At 42.5% G+C, this 22,248-nt stretch overlaps 2 protein-coding genes across 9 annotated transcripts in view; both read left to right on the top strand.

Moving 5' to 3' along the window:
- Positions 1-13,409, top strand: part of LOC119498243 (phosphatase and actin regulator 1-like) — a 61,319-nt gene extending 47,910 nt beyond the window's left edge. For 2 of the 7 annotated variants that reach the window (XM_037786913.1, XM_037786909.1), the window contains exons 6-12: positions 114-343; positions 2,179-2,335; positions 5,424-5,479; positions 7,057-7,163; positions 8,881-9,021; positions 10,327-10,403; positions 11,049-13,409. In XM_037786913.1, the coding sequence (XP_037642841.1) occupies positions 114-343; positions 2,179-2,335; positions 5,424-5,479; positions 7,057-7,163; positions 8,881-9,021; positions 10,327-10,403; positions 11,049-11,064 (784 nt within the window). In that variant the 3' untranslated portion in view covers positions 11,065-13,409. Of the gene's footprint in view, positions 1-113; positions 344-2,178; positions 2,336-3,349; positions 3,748-5,423; positions 5,480-7,056; positions 7,164-8,880; positions 9,022-10,326; positions 10,404-11,048 lie in introns of those variants that run through there. The other 5 variants (XM_037786915.1, XM_037786912.1, XM_037786910.1 and 2 more) reach the window with 4 other exon arrangements.
- Positions 13,410-17,451: 4,042 nt separating this feature from the next.
- phlpp1 (PH domain and leucine rich repeat protein phosphatase 1) overlaps positions 17,452-22,248 on the top strand; it is a 54,476-nt gene continuing 49,679 nt past the window's right edge. Inside the window, exons 1-2 of one of the 2 annotated variants that reach the window (XM_037787596.1) lie at positions 17,452-17,766; positions 17,907-19,548. In XM_037787596.1, the coding sequence (XP_037643524.1) occupies positions 17,907-19,548 (1,642 nt within the window). In that variant the 5' untranslated portion in view covers positions 17,452-17,766. Of the gene's footprint in view, positions 19,549-22,248 lie in introns of both variants that reach the window. The other variant, XM_037787595.1, reaches the window with a different exon arrangement.

The following is a 22,248-nucleotide window of genomic DNA, read 5'->3' as shown; positions in this document are numbered from 1 at the left end:
ATATGAGTTTTCTCATGTAAATTGGATTTTTGGGGGGGTGGACCGGCTCATCCTCTTAGCAAAAGCCAAATGGTATGGCCAGAATAAGAATGTCCCATTACATTAATGCCCAGATCTCGTTTTCCTCCCTTTCACTCCGCTAGCTCTGCGTTGCACGGCGTCGGTCAGTGTCTGCCACTGGACAGGAGGGAAGTGCCGTCTGTGATCATCGACTATGAGGACGACAAGGAGAACATGCCCAACGAGTGCGACTACGAAGATCTGCCCAGCATGTATAAGGACGAGGACGACGATGTAGATGACGACGAGGATGACGACGAAGATGACGACACGATATTTACAAGTGAGTGGCAGCAGTTACAGTGACCTCGAGACTTTAATGTTTAAATTACACAAACGAAGAGTTGATTGCAAATTCAAGTCAAGATCCTTAAAGGAACAGTGTGCAGGATTTCAGGGGGATCTATTAGCAGAAATGAAAAATAATATTCATAACTATGTTTTCATTAGTGTATAATCACCTGAAACTAAGAATTGTTTAGTTTTCATTAGCTTAGAATGAGCCCTTCATATCTACATAGGGAGCGGGTCCCCGCCATATTGCTCAGCTATGTTTCTACAGTAGCCCAGAACGGACAAACCAAACACTGGCTCTAGAGAGAGCCTTTCATGTTTTTACGTTACCTGAAGGCCACCGTAGTACTCCAACACACATGTGAATTGTAGTAACGTGAGCCGCAGAGTGCAAAACTGTGGTACCGCCAGCCGCCGCCTGACTTCTGTTGCTCCTAAAGTAGTGTTATTATGGTCAGGATGGCCTCTGAGCGAGGCGAACGGCGTCACCATGGCTTTGCCCTCGGCGGCTCAAGTTACTGCAGTCTTGGAAAGGGAGGAGTGAGCGGATGGGTACTCAGTTGGTTGCCATCTCCAACCACACCACTAGACACACTTTTAAATATATCAACAGAGATCTATAACCTGCCTATTTAGGATTTTTCTTTCTATTTGTTGTCAAAGGTAAAGGCAGGTTGTAGAAAGGGACACAAAATATAAACGGTGTACCTCGGCAAGAAAACTCTTTGTCTATTTTGTTGATGAGGATAGCTCGTGTTTACACATATTATGCTTGACTGATCTTGATCGACAGCACTGCCAGCTTCACCTGAAGGCTCCTGGATCTCAGATTGTAGTTTGACCTTCAAAGCAGCGCCAAAATTAGGTTCACACAAGTGTATCCAGAATCATGCCGTCACCCATGGAAACACTCACAGCCTCTCAGCAAAACTGCTGAACTGTGCAAAGCTGTTTGTGTCTTTGACACTGTATCCTTGTTTTCACATGGGAGGATGTCGGGAGATTTAAAGGTTGTGATCGGCCATGTGTGAAGGAATCGTTCAATACGCCACTTATATGACTTTAAGGGGCATTGAAAGTATGACTTAAAGGTACAGGACACCTGGTGTAGAGTCTTGTAGTGTTTCATGTATTATGCAAAGAATCTGAAGTTACACATAGTTTAGACCCAGTGTTCCCAACCTGGGGGTCGGGACCCCACAAGGGGTCACAAGATAGATCTTAGGGGACGCCAAACAGGTTGATTTTTTTAGATGTTCCTTTTGTTTCATGCAAATTATTGGAAAATTGTACCTTACGACAACTTATTCTGAAAAAAAAAACTCAGGAAGAGAGTTTGGCTGACCCAGCCATAACCTCGAGCAGTGGTTCACAACTAGGGGGTCAGGTCCCCCCATGGGGTCGCTAGATAAATCTGAGGGGTCATGAGTAAACAGTTTTGGGAAGCAGAAGAAATAAATAGTAATTCTGCTGCACAAAATTGTTTATTATTTTTTCTAATCAGTGATTTTACTAAAAATTTTAAAAAATGAAAAAAAATCTGAGTAGGAAAAATAACTGTTTGGTTGAAGAGAAAAGATTGGGAACCACTGGTTTAGACCATACTCGGGGTAGAGCAGTACTCCATATTTGGATCCTTTTTCAAACATTTTGCAACTACTGTACTTAAATATCAGCATCAAAACCACGAAATCTAAATGACAAACAAGTGAGAGGTGCAGTAGAATGACGAACGCAGTCGAGGAACATATTGCTAAATGAAGACCCAGATCTGTGCTTCATGCCTGCAGCTCCTCTCATGTTTGACCATGGTGTTTGGTTTAGGTTCCCTGGCTCAGAAGGTGCTGAGGAAAGACTCCCTGGCCATCAAGCTGAGCAACCGTCCATCCAAACGAGAGCTGGAGGAGAAAAACATCCTGCCCATGCAGACAGATGAGGAGAGACTGGAGTCTAGGCAGCAGATAGGCACCAAACTCACACGGTGAGCACACACATGCATTTTTAAACTTGAATACATTTACACACACATGCACAATTTATGGGCCAAATATATTCAGTAAAGCTTGTTGATGTTGCTGTAGCCAACTCAACTCTATTGATGCTGGAAAACAGCAACAAAACAAAGCTTTTAGTCTTACTTTGGGCTGACGACGGCCCATAATATCCTGGCTGATAGAGCTGTGACTCAGTCCAAAGCCGTTGCAAATGTGAGCCTTTTTTCTATTGAAACACTTTTACGTCCTTTCATTCTTTCCTTCTCAACATCCGATAAGGATAAACGCTTCATCTCGTTCAAATGAGGCTCTGAAAATGGAGCTGACCTAATTTCAGCGATGCAGCAACCCCCCCCCTTCTGTCTTTTTTCTTCTTCTCTCTAGCTCGCTCTCACTCTCTCTCTCTCTCCTCTTTCTTCCTCCTGCCTGACTTCCTCCCTCGCTGACTGAATCACCACGGTGATGCATGTGCCAAACTATCTCCGCCCGACTCCTCCACACAGCAGCACCACGCAAAGCCGCTTCATACCAGCAGTTTACACACATTCTCTCTCTACAGTGGTGCAGTGCGTACAAATCACAGGAGTTTGTGTACATATGTTGAGATCATGAATGTGAATTCTAGTAATTGAACAGATCACACAACATAATGTTTTTCCCTCAACGGATCACACGCCTCATTTGATTTCACTCTGCTCTTTGAACACGACTTGCCTGTCTGAATGGAGGGGATGTGAGGACCGCCAAGCGTATGGGTAAAAAATGAAAGCCAGATAGTATAATAAGAGATGAGATGTGGGAAATATGGTAGCAAGGGAGAGGGATGGTGTATCATCCAGAGACATTGGCACACAGCTCACTATTCCCCACTGGGACTGGAACACAGCGCGTGTTCCCAGAAGGCCGGCCTGCTTAGTTGTCATGTTCCCAAAAAGCTCTGTTGTCACTGTGTCCTTTGCACGGTGTCATCTGATTCCTAATTTCACGCTTTTTGCCAACAGCATTGTGTCCTGTAATGTTGTCGCTGGTGCCAGGCCAATCAGAATTGATTCTGGTAACGCTGTTCTAGGACGTGCTGACCTCATCTTACTTCTATTGACCTGATTCACTGTGAAAAACCCATGAGACCCTGTATCTCAAGGGAGAAAACTGAACGGAGCGGCTTTCAGCTTTTCACCCTTGAGAAAGAACTCGGTACTCGTTTTTCTACAGTATCGCAGATACCGTAGGTACTGGGATCAGGCTCATGACTATAGACAATTTCCCTAATAATGCTACTTTGTGAACAACAAAAATGAGTATTGGGCGAAGATAAATTATAACATTATCATGATGTGTTCAAATGTAATCTTGTAAAATTTAGTTTTTGGCGAGAAACTTGAGGCGGATCCCCAGGTATTAATGATAATTTCGCAAAAAACAGTATGTAAACGGTAATAAAGGAGTGTATGTTGAAGTACATGGGATTTATTGTTTTGTTTTTGTCTTTTACCGTGGTATCAAATTGGGTATTAAGAATCGTGGAATTTCAGTGGTATTGGTATCAACTAGTCAATTTCTGGTGTCGTGACATCACACGTTCTATTTTGTTTGTTTAAAGTGAAGAAATGACAAGTTGTGGTTTTATGGGTATGTGCGAGACTATTTTTTGGTCGGGAATATACAGTATGCAGATTTCCTGGAATCTTGTCTTCATTGTGAGGTTTCCAGGAAACCAGCAGAAACTACAAGAAAGCAAATAAGCGTGGGTAACTGCAGTAACTGATAGTTACCGTTACCAGTTTGACGGTAATGCTTTGTGGATTTGTCATAATTGGAGACACCTTTCGCATTACCCAGTCATTTGATCCATTGTTAATATAAAAATCTTGATTAGTGCAGCTTGAAACCATGGACTGTATATAAAGATGGATGACATGACAGCTCCCCAAAAGTGAAGCCAAAACATTTCAATTGCCCCCTGGTGGCTGGTTGCAGTATAGATAATAAGCCCCGCCCCCTCCATGTTAGCAGATGGGACATGGGCCAAACTAAAAAGTCAAAGTACACGTCAAATAATTTTTTCCCGAAGATGGTTTCTGTCATTTTAGGTAGTCCTTATCACGCTGATGTATGTTCTAGTGTTTTTTTGAGAAGTTTGGATTTAATTAGTTATTTGATGCTATAAAAAGGGGGTGAGACGTCATGATTGGCCGCTGCCCTGAGTGAAGTCGTCCATCTTTATATACAGTCTATGCTTTAAACACATTAATCCTCCACTTCATAAAACTTTGTGTAACTCCTTATTTAATCTCATTGTGCTCATGTCTCCATACTCTTCATATTGTAACAGGCTGCCTTCAATAAACCTGGTTTTGATAGAAATTATTTGGGAAGGAACACCGCTCAGACTGTACTGAGGGGCAGAAAACTGTAGTCTGGGATTCAGTGTTTGGACTTTTCCTGAACGATAACCTCCAAGTGATGAGATGAGACGAGCTGGTCTGAGCACAGACCTGGCTCTGCATACAGTAGCTTACGGCGTCGAGCAATTCCAGATGGCTGTCAGACCTGAACAAGACAATCATTGATCCAGTGCCTACTATTAGGTCTACTCCCGCAGGGTCCTGACACGGTGCTATAATAAGAGTCCCCAGTTGAAAGCACTTAGAGTGGCCTTTCAGAGGTTGCCTTTGGGTATCTTAGTCATTTCAGCGACTTAACAAATTTGAGATAATCTGTCGATCTCTTCAGATGTTGCCGAAAATAAGAAAATCCGATGGGGACAGTATCTGACTGTCATGTTCTATATGTCTTTGTCTGTGTAGATACTGTATGTGTGGTAGGTTTATTTTATGTGACCATGTCATAGTGCCTTATTCAGCATCAGATGAGAGCTGAGTCTTCAGGAATGTCTGACTTTTACTGGCCTCCTTCCCTGCATTGCACCAGTGTATTATCATTATCAACAATGACAGTTTATGATTACATGTAAAGTCGTTTGATGTGCATCAGGAACTTAAGTTTTTTCCTTGTTGCTTTGCTGACCTCTTGTCTGTGATTATGTGCTGACCGTAGATGTATGTTTCTAACCAGGCGCTTGAGTCAGAGACCCACAGCGGAGGAGCTGGAACAGAGGAACATCCTCAAACGTGAGTGTCTTATTATATTTAACATTATTATAAATGTGAGCAGTTTAACAAAAAAGTAAAAGTGACCAAACTGCCAAAATTGCCCTCTCTAACTGTGTGGCGCTTTATTAAAGAGGACCTATTGTGCTCATTTTCAGATGCATACTTGTATTTTGGGTTTCTACTAGAACATGTTTACATGCTTTAATGCTCAAAGAATGCTTTATTTTCTCATACCGGCTGTGCTGCAGCACCTCTTTTCACCCTCTGAAACGCTCTGTTTGAGCTCCTGCCCCCGCCCTCCCGAAAAGCCCAGTCTGCTCTGATTGGTCAGTTGGTCCTCTATTGTGATTGGTTAACAGAACATCTTCTGACTCCGCTCCAGCTCTGCCTGAACTAGCTTTGTTTGAAGGCATGCCAAACTGACCAAGCTAGGCAGGTATTATGCAAATGTGTTACATGGTGACATCACCACGTTACAAAGGAAAAGGCGGGACTTCAAACAAAGCGTTTCAGGCAGTTCAGGAGCAGTGTTTCTGTGGGGGAGAGTAACTCCCTTTGGTTTGGACTTTGGTCTTTGTAACTTTGCAGACCTTTCACATGGACAACAACTATGACACACACTAAAGGAAAGGGAAAAAGCACAAAAGCATAAGAGGTCCTCTTTAAACATACTGTAGCAAAGCATGAGTCCATATTTATTGCAGCCTTTTGTGCATGCAGGCTTCATACGGTGCAGCCTGGTTGTTTGAGAGGCCTAGTTATGTGAAAGCTAGAGGCATACATCCCTCCCTTTATCCTTCCCTGGTCTGCCTTTTCATCTGAGGCAGACAGGCAGCAGGGCTCCCTGAGGAGTCATGTCCAGAGAGACTAGTTTCTTTGCTCAAAAACACATGCAGCTATCAGAGAGAAGCAGCTCCGTTGCCTGGGACTCTGCGTCTCTCACATCAAAGACTGATTTACCAGCAGTTCCTGCTTTCCTAGAGGCTCCTGCATGATTTGGCAAAGTGCAGGAAGAACCTACATACAAAGTCTAAGAATTCATGTCCTCCCCATTACTCACATGCAAACAGAGCTTCATTATCTGCAGTGGAATCCAAAACTAGTAGCGCCACAGATACAGCATGTTTTCAGCACGAGCACAAATGCAGTTTGACTGTCTGAGCTTTTGCAAACAGCAGCAGTGTCCCAGAATGCTCCCTGTTTACTCTTCTCTCCTTTTAACTCGCGCCTCTGAGCTGGAGGTTTTTGTCTCTGTGAATATATGTACGTATAGTACCACCACATGGATGAATTTTAGGGAGATGTAAGAACTTAACGTGGTCAGAAGTTTTTTCCTTGTAAAAGAAAGAAATGTTTATTCTTAAATAGGCTAATCACTTGATCAGAAACATGGACCAGAAAGCCCTGGGACAACTTGAAAGGAACAAAGCGATCATTCTCCCCTGATACCCATTCCTAATAGCATTAAACAGCCAATGATGGAAAGTATTTTAGGCTCTAAAGAAACTTATCCAGTTTAGTGTGAATCTAATGAGCCACATTATGCAAATAGTGTTTGTTCCCTTTTCAGTAATTTCTAAACATTTTGTACACAGTCCACAGTTTGCACTCCCAGTCTAACATCCTCTCGTTCTCCGCAGCTCGCAATGAGCAAGAGGAGATGGAGGAGAAGAGGGAGCTAAAACGAAGGCTATCACGAAAGGTGAGTCCAAAATAGCTCCAAAGGTGCAAACCCACACTTGATCTTTGAGCATTTGGAGGGGGTAAACTGTTGGCCAGGATAAACAAACACTGTGACAGTGAGTCATTTGTGGCGAGAAGTTTAGGATCTAGTCGGTTACAGGCGGCCTGGTGTTGTAGTTCTCGGGTCTCTCCCAGGAGACGCTGACGTCCTTGTTGACCTTGGCCCTCCAGCATGTTGGCTGCCAAATCCTTGGACCCCATAGGGAGGTGTTGAGCATGTTCCCATCACCTTCAATTAGATTATAGCACGTTCTGCTCACCTGCAGACATGCTGCTCAAAACAATAATCTCACAGCTGTTGGAGGACTGTGTTGTATGCCTGACCAATACTGTATTTTGGAGGCCAATACAGATAATATCAGAGGATAATCATTTTTATACATAACTAGATAACATATCATTTATGATGAGGATCCATTAAAGAGATAGTTTGGCTGTTACTTATCCATAGTCAGTGTATTAACTACAGTACACGGCGGTCGGCACGCCCCCAGCTTGGAGAAGCAGACAGGAGTAACCACACGGAAGCAAAGCAATATACCGCTGTGGACGGGGCCGACAGCACAACTATTTTAGCACCTAAAAGAAAGGCCCACCTAAAAAAATCAATATAAGTTTAAGTGTACATTATATTTAGAGTATTTTCACCCCTTTACCTTGCTGTCAGACAGTCAATACCAATGAGGAACCGAAGCCGTTTTATCCATATATGCTCTCTCAAAAACAACCAGACTCCATTGAAAAAAAACAGTAATTTTACCTCGCTGAACACTGGGGTTTCTGGTCTACGGCTGCCTCGATCGCTTAGTTTGTTTGTGCTATTGTATGACTTTGGTAAATCCGAACTAACCACAGTCACACAATAACACAAACAAACTAAACGATCGAGGCAGCGGTAGACCAGCAACCCCGGTGTTCTGCGAGGTAAAATTACAGTTTTTTTCAATGGAGTCTGGTTGTTTTGGCGAGAGCATAGATAACTGTTTCAGTTCCCTGTTGAAAAAATAGTGAATAGCTGTCTGACAGCAAGATAAAATGGGGAAAATATTCTAAATATAGGGTACACTTAAACTGATATTCATCTTTTTAGGTGGCCTTTCTTTTAGATGGCTAAAAGACGTTTTGCGGTCGGCCTAGTTCACAGCAGTACATTGCTTTGCTCCCGTGCTGCTACTCCTGCCTGCTTCTCCATGCTAGGGGCGCGCTGACAGTCATCTACTGTAGGTAATACACTAACTATGGATAAGTACCTCAAACAACCCCACTTCAAAACACCTAAACTATCCCTTTTTAAATTATAATTTTCTTTTCTCTTTTTAAAGAGTTTTGATCTGGATATCTATTGAACGACATTAAGGCCTGTATGTACTGCTGTTTCTTGTTATTTATCGATGTCATACTGTATACGCCGCTACGGATAACTGTGATAAGCAAATATTGGTAGACCTGGCTGATATGGCGCCAGATGTTTGTGATTTCCTTCTAAAATGGGCACATTTATGATACACTTATCATTACACCTGCATAAGAAATACTGGATGTGCAAGTCTGTCTTTATAATCTTTCTATACGGAACTGAATATATGCAAATTCTGAGAAGCTACTAACCGTGACTATGACTACTCCTACCTAGTTTTCTCGTCTCCAACTCTCTTTATTTTCTGCTCTCTTCCCAGCTGAGCCAGAGGCCCACTGTAGAGGAGCTGAGACTGGCCAAAATTCTCATCCATTTCAGTGACTACGTGGAAGTGTCCGATGCCCAGGACTATGACAGGAGGGCAGATAAACCCTGGACCCGGCTCACAGCAGCTGACAAGGCCAGTATCACTTACACTTAATTGAGATAATCTTGCTTTCAAATGTCGTGAAACACCATCATGCTCTCCTTCCACCTCTCTGCGTCACATGACGCAACCCGTATCGCGTCAGAGTAATGGTAGTAGGATGTGTTCCTCCTCTCTTGTTACGGCGAGTTCCACATCAGCTGTTCAGTTCCCCTCCGTGAGTAAACACCCCGGTGCAGTCCTGCTGCTCGCTGCCCAGCGGTCCGTGCTTCTGACTTTTAATGAGCTCTTGATTATTTTGCAGAGCAGCAAGCGATGCTGCCTCCTTTTGCTTTGATGATGCGCAGCTCTGAACACAGCAGGTCACACCTGAGGACCACTCATGTGAAAATCACAGGGATTCAGCGTTCTGGTTACGCAACCACTCCCCTTACGTAAGAGAGTAATAATCGGGCAAGCAGCGCCTCAGGACCCCTCAGCCGTAGCGATTCTCTGCTGACAGTTTATTTTTTTGCTCCTGCTTCTACCATCTAGCACAGATTTAAGTATTGTTTGTTCTCCCGTCGCAGAAGCATCCTCTCCGAAGCTGGAGACGTTCTTCTGAGTCATGCTGAATGGCAAAAGCAATGACATCACCTGCCTGGGTTGATGTCACACATAACATTTTAGAGGGGATGTAAGCTTATTAAAAAAGGCACAGCACAACATTTTATTTCCTGGAACTTTGACTCATTCCCACTTAGAGAATCTCTTCGCAGTCATCCTGCCCCTTGGGCAAGGCACTGAGCCATCCATCGCTCCAGTGGTGCTGTGTAGAGCCCATGATTCACTGGGTATTGGTCCAAAATGTGAATGTGTACAACTACATGAATGGATAACAGCTTTGGTTTGGGCTCAAAAAACAACCCGGAAAAGAGATGTTTTTCTAAAAAGTGTACAGCTTTGACGTTCTAAAAATAAACCTGTATTGGTCGAAACTAAAAGTGCTATTTCAATGTTTTTTTTCAATGTGTTTTTTATTTTTAATCCATGTAAATCCATGGTATCACCACTTCATTATAGTTTAAAAGCACATGCTGACTACCCAGGTAGAACAGCAACAGATTGTATTGTTCATGATTTTATTGTTCATGCCCTAAGAGGAGGAAACTGAGGGCTCTTGTGATGTGAGAAGAGAATTCAGCAGAATCATTTCAATTCATGGCCTCAAGATGAGCGTAAATGATGCATGAAGCATGCTAAAAGGAGAGTAGAGTCGAGGCTTAAAGGCTGCAGTTTGTTTGTGTACTAAGCCTCTGCAGCTTTTCTCAGATTTCCTTCTCGTTTGTTCCTCTGCAGGCAGCTATACGGAAGGAACTCAACGATTTCAAGAGCAACGAGATGGAAGTGCACGAGTCAAGTCGCCATTTAACCAGGTAAACATGCAGAATCCGTTAATTTGTGGATTGTGACCATGCATGTCTTTTTAAAGGGAGAATTTGGGTGTTTTGAAGTGAGGTTGTATGAGGTACTTATCAATAGTCAGTGTATTAACTACAGGAGATAGTGTGGAGAAACAGACGGGAGTTACCTCACGGAAGCAAAGCATTGTAGTGCTGTGGATGGGCCGGCAGTGAAATGTATTTTAGCACCTAAAAGAAAGGCCCACCTAAATCAAGTGTATGCTATATTTAAATTATTTTCACCGCTTCACCTTGCCGTCAGACAGCCCTTTCCACGGGGAAATGAAGTCGTTTCCATCTATGCTCTCGCCAAGGCACCAGACTCCATTGAAAAAAACTGTAATTTTAGCTTGCATAACATGGGGGATGCTTGTCTTGTCTGTGGTTGCTTTGGCGAGAGCATCAATACAATACAATACTTCAGTAGGTAATACACGGACTATGGATAAGCACCTTCCCACTTCAAAAACACTCAAACTATCCCTTTGATCAGTTCATCTACAGCTGGAGTTGTTCACATGCTGAAAGTATCGGCTGTAGAGAGCAGTGAGTTCTAGCTGAGGTGATGAAATGCAATGAAATGTTTGAAACAACATTTTTTTTCTGCTCATCTGTTAGGTTTCACAGACCATAGTAGACCACCACTGTCTAGAGCAGTGCCGGACCGGCGCTCTCCTCCACTGAGAACCTTAAGTGCTGGACAGTAAAACGGTGCCCGTTTCTACAATAAGGCCATGTCTTCTGGAAATGCCTTTTCAAGACCCACACAACTGAGTCGGTACTACGCTCCCAAGATGCAGACACCCACTACTCCATCCACTGTAGTAGCACATAATGACTCCAGTTGATCCACATCGCCCCTTTATGGAATTTGCTCGACTGTCTTTTCTTCGACCTCTCTGCTGAGCTCTCAGGCAGACGCTCAGTTCTGTGGCGGCGGGAGGGTTTTTGTTTTTGCGATTGATTGACACTTTCAACATCTACTGAGGGCGACCGTACCTTGGTTCATCAATAACACCAGTGGACTTGTCTCAGTGGACATGTTTTTATCCCCCTTCTTCGGACTCCTCTTAGCCCTTATGGACAACTCTGTGCGAGGACGCAGGGTTGATTGTTCTGTGATCCGTCTGTACTGCACCTGCTGGGACTTTGGAAGCGGCTTAGAGGGACACACACAGGAGGCAGAGACGGATCCAACATTAGAATCATGTGCAATATTTTTTTCTTCTGCTTTTCCTAGGCTATAGCACCCCCTAGAGTCCCCTCTGTGTCATTACTACGTAGTCCTGACTTCTGTTCTTCCCTCATACGTGCAATTCTCACTGTACCGACAATGTTGTCATCTAATTGCTAACTGTGAATTTGAGCGTTTGGGCGAAGCCCGCGCTCTCTCCAAATGTACATTTTGTTTATACTGAAGAAGGAAAGTTACATTTAAAGAAGCATCGTGCTTTGACCAAGTGTCATTCATGTCACAATCTTTTACATTTAATGTAAAAATTGCAGCTGGCTAGATATATTCTGGTTCCAGCGTGTGCAACAATTATGTTTTATATTATTTTGTCAGTTTTTAATTGTTTTTGATAGAGGCACTTGGATCATAAATAATTAATTTACATGTTTTTACATGTCCTATAACTCCTTGGATTTGAAACCAAGAGTTGATTCACCACATAAGTGTTATCCCGCACATTTTATGTGTTTGCAGCAGTGTGTTTAATGATATCTGCTCATAATGTGCATTGTATTATACACTTTACTTTTCTACTCATGTCATTATAAGCTTTTGACCAAGCAATATCCGTTGTTTGTAGAGAAAAGGTTAAACTACAGGTGTACCCCCCTCACCATTTTTTTTTTTTTTTTACTGTGCTACTATACACTACACCTCACTTCAGGGTTTTAATTTTCTTTTATACTTTACTTTAGGAAGGCTTTATTCAGGAGGACTTTTTTCTGCATTTTTTTTGACTGAGCCACCAAAAACATCTGCCTCTTTTAACAGCTTACCAACACATTCGGACACGATTTGATTCTGTCTCAAATCTACAATTGATGCAATCTCAATTTTGAAACCCGAGTCCAGGTATTGGTGAATTCATTGAGTCAGGATTTTTACATTTTTATTGCTAGAATTCTTTGCACTGTTAAGAGTTTGGCTTTACAATGGTCACTGTTTTAAGGTGTAAAATATTGTTGGATATCTGATCTGTGACCATTATGTCTCTTCACTTGTTACCTGATCACTGATCCTACACCAGTACTCCAATGCTCATAAGCTTTACGTACACAGAATATTTTTATTATTTTTTACTGTTTTACTTTTAAAGTTGCAATATGAAATTCTGTTCTGTCAGATGAAGAGGAGCAGTAGAGGTGGAAGGCTGTTACTATAATGCATCTGTCTGCAAAAGGAAAATGTATTCTCCTTTCATTTCAAGGTCTCAATCAGTGATGGATAGATGACACAATAAAACCCGGCAACCGGGAACATAGAAAATTGTTCTTCACTTTATGGTTTTTATGTGAAATACTAGGGTTTATCCTCAGAATCAGGACACAGGTCATTCTCATGTCACGATGCTCCTTTTGGGTCATCTAATCTCAGAGACTTTGAAATAGGAGGTAATTTTTTTTTTTGCTTCTGTATGATCCCAGCAACATGCCATTATTTGAAATTGTCCATCCATAGGTTCAGTACAATAGAGCATAAATAGGAATGAATTTACACAAATATACGCTCCAGTTCTCATTTCAGCTCTCAGAAATGAAAGAAACAAACCTGAGCCACCGGGCTGAGCATGAGCTTTTCCATTTTGCTGGAATCAAGGGACATGAATTCAGCAATAATCTGTTTCCTTTTACATGTCGGTGGAGCAACTGAACGTATCTGAAAGTGTTACTTCATTTTCATTTTTTGAAATACAGAAAACCATGTAAAGGATACATCATGCCAATTAAATTCCATTTCTGAATGCATTTGCTTTGTTTGAATTATCATTTTTTAGAAGTAACATCACCTCATTTCTGCCTTCCGGTATGTTAAGTTTGCCATAGAGGGACTCATACAGTATTTAAAGGAATACTCCACCCCCAAAATAACCATTTGTATATCCATTACTCACCCTGTGTTACCTTGAATTTGTGAAGAGAACTTAGTCTTTCTTGCATGCCTCCATGGTGAATGAAGAATCCAAAAACGGAGAAATGTAATTGATGTAGAAATTATCATTTTGTGGGTGAAGTATTCCTTTAACACTCGACTGCATCCAAGCTTATTGCCAAAATTCATATTTTTTTCAGGTATTTGCAATCAGACTTTCTCTTCGCCATTCAGTTTTACTCATTCTCCTGCAAGGCCTGTTTTATTCTTGTATTATACTGTACTTAATAACTAATTTGTATTTAGATGACAGGTATTCAGGTGAAAGACATTCAGACTCAGACCGTGAGACAACTCCTTATGAATGCATGGTCCTGTGGCACATATACTGACCCATTTTCAACCAAAGGAGATCTGACACCGACTGCAAATAAGTGACACATTAAAAATCATCCATTTAGATATTAAAAATACATGACTAAAAATGTAACACGAAAAAGTAGAGCTTGCATGGTTAAACGTAACCAGTTGAGCAGGACCTTCTCTGTACCTGCTCTAACGTAAGAAGAAATTTATGTTTGTCATCTTCCCATCCTTTAAAGGAGAGGTTCACAATATTTTTCATGTCTGTATTAAAACAATAATCAGGTACCCATGTGTACATTGGAAGTGCATTAGGAATAGGATCTTTTAATGAGGAGCAGGAATTATTACAGTAAGCAAAATATGTACATATGGGCTTGTGAGTATTGTTTTAAGTCAAAAATGGTTGACAAGGTGTCCTCAGACCAGATAAAGTTGATTATATTTGATATCTACATAAGGTTTTACACCATAGATGTACAGTATAACCTGCATTTTTGTGTGTGTCGACCTTTCAGAGATGGAATTATAGGTCTGTTTTATTGCTGTGTTTATAAGCATATTAACAGACCTTTCACAGTCCCAGAAAACAAGATGTAGCCTATTTGTTTCAAGTTTTAGTCTGTAAATCAGTTTGGAAGACTCATTTTCTCATTATGAAAGGTTATAACTTTGAAGATAAAGACTTAAAATATCTGCAAAAGTTGCACCCTTCTCCACAAAAGTCAGTGTGCAAATGTTCTGGAATTTAAGCATTATATATACAAATCTTGTGAAATGCACCGTATGATATACATTTGACATTAATTAAGCTATATTTGGATGTGCACGTCTAATAATAGTACAACCCCTTTGGCTAAAACAAAATTAGAAAAAGGGTGACCTGAAAAAGCTGAAACCACTGGCCGTCCTTTTGCTCAGGGTCGCTGCGTCCTCAACAGGACAAAAACAAAAAACTGTTTAGGTCAGGCTTTGCGGTTTATAGTAAAGATTGGACATAACAGTTTGAATTATTTTCTGCAGGCATTCCACTAATTCAAATGCCACATTAATAAATTTATGCTGAGTTCACATAGAAACGCTGAGGCTGATCTGGGTTTGAAACTGGAACATAAAGTGCAGACTGACAGGATAACATTCAGCAGCCTGCATGCTTCAAAAGGGTTGACAAGGTATCCTCAGACCGGATAAAGTGGATTATATTTCATATTCAAATAGGGTTTTATGCTATGGATGCACAATCTGCATTTTTTTCTGTGTCTCGACCTGTTTTAGCCTATTGCTGTGTGTATAAGCATTAGAGATATGAAGAAACCTTACACAGTCCCAGAAAACAAGATAGCCTATATGGTATTTGTTCAGGTAAGTCTGTAAATAAGTTTGAAAGACAGAGTTTTTATGACTTTTATAATGTAAGATATCTGCAAAAGTCAATATGCAAATGTTCTGGAATTTGAAATTGATATGCTTATAAGCAAACCTTATATGTATTTGAGAATATATAGGCATATATATGGATTTGCACATCTAATAATAGTACAACCTCTTTGCCTTAAACAAAATTAGAAAAAAGTGACCTTAAAAAAAATGAAACTACCGGCCTTCCTCTTGCTCGGGGTCGCTGCTGTGTCCTCAACAGGACTGTCAACAGACTGACAGTATGATATTCAGCAGCCTACATGCTTCAAAACGGTTGACATAAGTCCTCAGACCCTTTTGACCTGATAAAGTTGATTATATTTGATATCCACATAATGTTTTACACTATAGATGTACAATCTGAATTTTTCTGTCTCAACCTATTAGAGATGGCATTATACAGAAGGTCTGTTTTATTGTAAGCACATGAACAAATACCTTTCAGTCCCAGAAAACAAGATGTAGCCTATTTGTTTCTAGTTTTATGTAAGGCTGTAAATCAGACTCATTTTTGTCATTATCATAGGTTATGACTTTGAAGATAAAGACTTAAGACATCTGCAAAAGTTGCATTATATTCACAAAAGTCAGTGTGCAAATGTTTTGGAATTTAATATACAAACTTTACATGCATTTGACATTAATTAAGCTGTATTTGGATTTGCACGTCTAAAATTAGTAAAAACCCCTTTGGCTTAAACAAAATTAGAAAAAGGGTGACCTGAAAAACTGAAACCTTCCTCTTGCTCAGGGTCGCTGCTGTGTCCTCAACAGGACTGTCAACAGACTGACAGGATGATATTCAGCAGCCTGCATGCTTCAAAACGGTTGACAAGATGTCCTCAGACCCTTTTGACCGGATAAAGTTGATTATATTTGATATCCACATAATGTTTGACACTATAGATGTGTAATCTGAATTTTTCCTGTGTGTCTCGACCTATTAGAGATGGCATTATACAGTAAGTTTGTTTTATTGATGTTTTTTATAAGCATATGAACAAATACCTTTCAGTCCCAGAAAACAAGATGTACATTAATGTGCTATCATTTTCTTTTTGTTTCAAAGAGTGGTGCCCCAAGGATGATTTAATATACATTAAATCCTATTATTCAATATAATTAATACTTATTTATTTTTGATAGCCATTTCAATGTCTTTTGAGCTTATGTACCAATGTAATTTGGTGCCCTGTCATTATTAACATATATTGATAATTTATTCATATTAATTGTATTAATATTGATAATTATCTTTAATATTTTCTAATAACTAGACCAGCTCCTATCTGCGTCCCCAACAGCTGTAAATCAGACTATTTTTTGTCATTATCACAGGTTATGACTTTGAAGATATCTGCAAAAGTTGCATTATATTCACAAAAGTCAGTGTGCTAATGTTTTGGAATTTAATATAAATTACAAACCTTATATATGCATTTGACATTAATTAAGCTGTAATTGTATTTGCACGTCTAATATTAGTAAAAAAAAACTTTGGCTTAAACAAAATTAGATGACCTGAAAAACTGAAACCTTCCTCTTTGCTCAGGGTTGCTGCTGTGTCCTCAACAGGAAAAAAAAAAAACCCAGTTTAGGTCAAAGCTTTGCGGTTTGCTCCACTAGATGGCGAGAAATACAATAGAATAAGAGCAATGCAGGGCTGAGCTGTGGCCTTGTGAAATGGCGTCCTGATGAGATGGTGCTCAAGTTATTTGCCTCGTCACCACTAGTCTAAAATAAATAAGACCCACCACAGCGAAGCTTTATATAATGCCATGCAGCGGAATGTTATTATAAAGGGAAATAACAATTGTGTGCAACTTTCTAATGAAAGTTGTCTCTCATATTCAACAGTTGACTACTGATAGTATGCTTTCACTAAGTGTCTTCCCTGTTAGCAGGCACACAGATAAGACTACAGCAAGATAAGAAGACTTCTGTGAGCTCAACCGCACACACCAAACATTTTATACGAGCTATGTTTACGCCTCTCATCTGTTCACCGCCTCACTTGACTGAAACCGCAGCAAAGCTTCCTGGGAAATGTAGTCCTGTCAATTTTCTCCCCTTTGCAGTGGCTTTACTATCACAATACATTCCCCACAGTGCACCGCGTTGTTGTTAGCGACCCCCATCTTGTGTCCTATCCTCATGAATATATATCAGGCAAGTATTTGCGTAGGAGGTCGGGCCGACGTTCATTTCATATTCCAGCGCTGTATTTTGGTTTCCAAATGGGACGACGACGCGCACGAGTCACGTCTCCGCCCTGATATCTGTCCTCTCTCTCGAGCGCCTCCTTTTCACAGCGAATTTTAATCGGGTAAAATGTTTTTTTTGTGGAGCAGCGGAGGAGACGGCGAAAGGAAGGCGAGAAGAAGTGAATGACTACTAGTGGAATAAGTCGTCGGAAGCAACACCGCCGCCCAGTTGGCGCGGGACATTTAGGTGCGCACGCTTCTTTTTTTTTACGGCTTTTAAATGTAGGTGGCTGTAGGTGTAAACCAAAGTGCGCACTGTTATTTATTTAAAGAGTAGAGAGGAAGGGGACTTTTTTTTTTTTTTTTCCTTTTTCCATTTGAACACAGATGGACACAAGTGTGCAGGCTGCTGCTGCTGCTGCTGAGGATGGAGGAGGCGCGACCAAGTTGATGAAGAAGAAGAAGAAGCCCAGCAGCGGACTGTCTGTCGCCCGGGGGACTCCTCCAGCAGCAGCGGAGGATGATGATGATGATGGCGGTGGTGGTGGTGGACATTTAGAAGAAGGAGAAGAAGCGAAGAAGAGCCTCTCTTATTCCGCCTCCTCTAGTGCGTCAAACCGAGCCGTGTCCGCGTCTAATGGCCGGAGCGTCTCGTCCAGCAGCAACTCCCTCCTGTTGAGACGGAGGCGCTTGAAGAGGAACCTCTCCACCACCACCACCACCGCTGCAGCTGCAGCAGCCTCCAGCACCGCCACTACCGCCTCAGCTGTCACCGCCTCCAAGATGAACTCGGCCCTGTCCTCTGCGTCTCTGCACACCCGGAGTCTGGATAGGAAGACCTTGCTGAAGCACCGGCAGAACATGCAGCTGCAGCCCGCAGACCGCGAGTGGGTGAGAGCAGACCTCCACCGGGGCTCCGTGCACGTCCACGAGAGACTGACGCCCTCGTACCCAAGGCCGGTTCTTTGCACTATGGACACCACAGCCGGCGAGGTGGCTCTCCGTCTGAGCAAACTGTGCAGTAAGTCGAGCTCTGTCATGCGCATTTTTTGTAAAGATAACCCAACCAAGACTGACCAAAATGGCAATGTGAAGTATGAATATAGTGATAACAAGGTGAATGAAGACTCCAAATGCAGCCACCTTGATGCAGCAGAACTGAGGGGCCATCCCAGTGACAGGTTGAGACTGCTGCTCATGGAGAATGCAGATGAGAGGCAAAAGCAACAGGATAGTGATGGGAAACTTTTCACCCCAGAATCAGAGTCACAAGACAACATCACCTGCTCACTGTCAGATTTAAATTCCAACTCCAACATGGATACCCCTAATGATGATGACTCGGAGCACAGGCACTGTTTGGACAGCTATGGATTAAACTCTGGCTCAGATGTGGAGAGCAGTGCTTTTGATGACCTGAGCTCTGGGGCCCGGCTCAGCGAGCACAGGGACTCCCTCAGCGATGACATGGTCCTGGGCACCGAGGCGTCCATCCTCAGCCCCTCGTTTGACAGTGCCACAGAGGGCCACGACATGTATGGCAGCTCCTCGGACGAGCTGGACCTGGACTGTCCTGCGTCGAGCACAAGCATAGACCATCACACCAATGGACTCAATGGTGCTGTCACTGCCAACTACAAACAGTGCAACATGGGACATTTAAACGACATGACAAACAGTATAGGACCAGATAGCAGACTCAACCCACACAGTCTGGGCAGCCTGCCACCTAGCAGCAGCGCCGGCTCATTGTCAAGAGCCTGTTCTACAGGTAATACACCTGATATCCAGGACCCAGACTGTGGCCAGGGTGCTGTAAAATCAGCAGGCCACAATGGAGATTCCTGTGATTCCAGCCCCACGCTGTATGTTCAGCTGCACGGCGAGGCTGTCAGGAGGCTTAGCCCAGATGAGAGGCCTCTGCAGATCCAGAATGACTTCCTCTTTAAGCTTGGATTTAAGGATCCGTGGAGAGTTCAAGAGGAAGGGCTCAACACGGAAATTGGCTCCTTGCTACGTTTCTATGCAGGTAAGTGAAATGATGCATTTAGATATACAGTAATCTCTCATGATCACGTTTCTGCTCATACTCGGACTTGTTGGGGCCTTCTCTCTTTTGCACACTACCTAGTTTGGATTGCAGATCCTGCAGGTTGGCAACCTGTATCACAAAATGAGGCAGGTGCAGTCATGCAGGTGTACATTGTACTAATAGAGCAAAGCAACAGTTTTTTTTTCTTTGGTATTGCTGAGACAGAATATAATTTTCACAGGAGGGCAGAGTCTTAATTTGAACGCTGACCAAGCTGTGGGTGCACACAGTTAGTGGCAGCAGCTCAGAGTCTTAATGTTTTACATTCTTGTAGGACTGAAAAGAACAGGCCCACATGTTCCTGATATCGCGGTCACACATTGTGACTGCTGTCATGCAAGGTGAGCGCAGCACAAGAAGACCTTTGCTGATAACTGCGGCAGCAATTTAGAGGGTTTCAGGTTTAACTGTGTGGTGGCCTGAATGGGTCAGAGTGAGGTCATGGTCCATGGTTTGCCAGATCGACCCTGCCTCAGGTTTTTTTTAAATTTTTTTATTTCTTCTGTTCTGGACTGTCTTTGTCGGACCGTATCGGCACACTGTGCTCCCATGGACACGCATGACATCGCCACAAAGCCATCGCCACAACTTATGGTGCTCAGACATGGGGCCCTTTCCGGCTTTTGCCCCATTATCATCCTAATGAAAAGGCTGAATGCCTTTGTGGTTGGATGGAGAGTAGGGGCGGGAGCGGTATGGCCGAGAGGACCATAAACCCTCTCTGTGTACCCAGTGAATTCTGGTCATTGAGATGCTGCACAGTGCCTGTCCTATTGGCATCCAGCGCGGCTACTGTCACACTAACTAAACTGCCTGCCAAGCTGGGTTAACGTGCTCCTCCAAAGCTCAGGAAGCCCCTTTCTTCACCACACCGCCACTGACTGCCTCCACCACTGCTGCTATTGCTGTCGCCACTGAGGGAAGTGAAATGGGGGGGTGGGAGTGTCTGGTGAGGACAGTTGAGGAGAAACTGTTTGTTGAGTCTGAAGTATGGAAAAGATAGGCATTAACAGCTTCCTGTCCCGAGAGGCTGTTGAACCAGAGGTCAATCTTGCCACGTGCTCATGTTCACGTTCACAGTCACATGCGATTCATGACCTATTGTGCTCTTGAATACTGGCTCGCTTCAGGTAGAATGATTTTCATTTAGATAGCATCATATGGCAGGCTGCATGAGCATGCACACTGCGGCTCATGTGGATGGATGTGCATCCAGTCAGCTGAGCTCAACCAGCAGCAGCAGTAGCCGCTAAAGGCGGGCAAAAGTAGCCCCGATGCCCCTCTGAGGGCGACGCCTCCACATCCCATGTGAGACAGCTTAACTATGGTCACCTGAGCTCTCTCTCCACACACACACAGACACAACCACAGCCAATAACACTACGCAACACTCAGGCCGCAGTCTGCACAAAAGGCCTTATTCTCATTCAGTCACATTAGAGAAGGACACAGAAGAGCACTTTCATGCACGCACACAGATGCATGCACTGTAAAGCGAGAGCGGCGCTGACTTGTGACACGTCTGGCCTGCTCTTCTGTCCTTTCCTTACACGATGGAAGCATGCGAGGAATGTACGCTGGCTCGTCTAAAATGTCAGGCACGTCTGCTGAGGAGGAAGTGGGGAGACGGGGTGTACGAGGGGATACCGCCGCGCTGACACATGTTGCGCTGACTTTGAATAGTTGTCCTGCCCAGATAGTGGAGATAGGGCCAGTCTCAGCTGACTCGCTGGCTGACTCTCAGCCGCAGCTGCCACAACTGTAGACCTCAGTCACACTAAAGGGCCTTTTTGTCTGCATGCCTATGCATGCAAAGCGGCCTTTGATACAGGAAGTCCAGTATCTAAAACTCTGTTTTATTGTGCAGTTGCTCAATAAGAGCACTGTGCAATGTTAAAGCTATATACATTATAACCTTCATATTAAGCACATGAGCAGCCAGTAAACTAGGGGTGGGAAAAAAAATCAACTCACCTATGCATCGCGATTACAATTTTTTTTTTTACAATTTTGAAATTGATTCTTTAATGCCAGAATCGATATATTTGCTTCATTTGAGTCTACGTGGAGGTAGAAGGAAGTTACTACTTTTATTGTTGTAGTCTGAATAACGTGATGTCATATCACCCATATACTGACATTTATGTTATATGCATTCCAACGACTCCGATTGAGCTGACCATTGATATATAAAGAGAACGGAGCTGACGGAAGAGCTAGAGACGCACTTGGCGTTCCAAAGGGAACTATATACAAAATACATATATAGAAATAAGATTGATTGGATTATATTAACCAGAAGTATAAAATATAACATGTCCCTTATAAATTAAAAGGAAAATACCACTAACTTGTGAGGGAAATGTCTTTATTCTTTGATTCTTGGGTTGCTGGGAAAAGAATGTAATAAATAATACCTGAACATCACCGATAAATTTGACATCAGGACATCAAAATCAAAGTCAAACATTTTTAGTGTATTAATTTAGGTATTTTCCAAATTAAAAGTCCCTAGAAGTGTATGATATAACTTTTTCCCATTGCCTAGTGTTAAAAAAGTTACAGAAATCGCAATAAATTGTAATATCCAATCGCAATACTTGTAGAATTGCAATACTTAAAAATCGCAATACATAT

The sequence above is a fragment of the Sebastes umbrosus genome, chromosome 12, assembly GCF_015220745.1.
Source record: "Sebastes umbrosus isolate fSebUmb1 chromosome 12, fSebUmb1.pri, whole genome shotgun sequence".
NCBI lineage: Eukaryota > Metazoa > Chordata > Actinopteri > Perciformes > Sebastidae > Sebastes > Sebastes umbrosus.
This window is presented reverse-complemented; position numbering and strand designations above follow the sequence as displayed.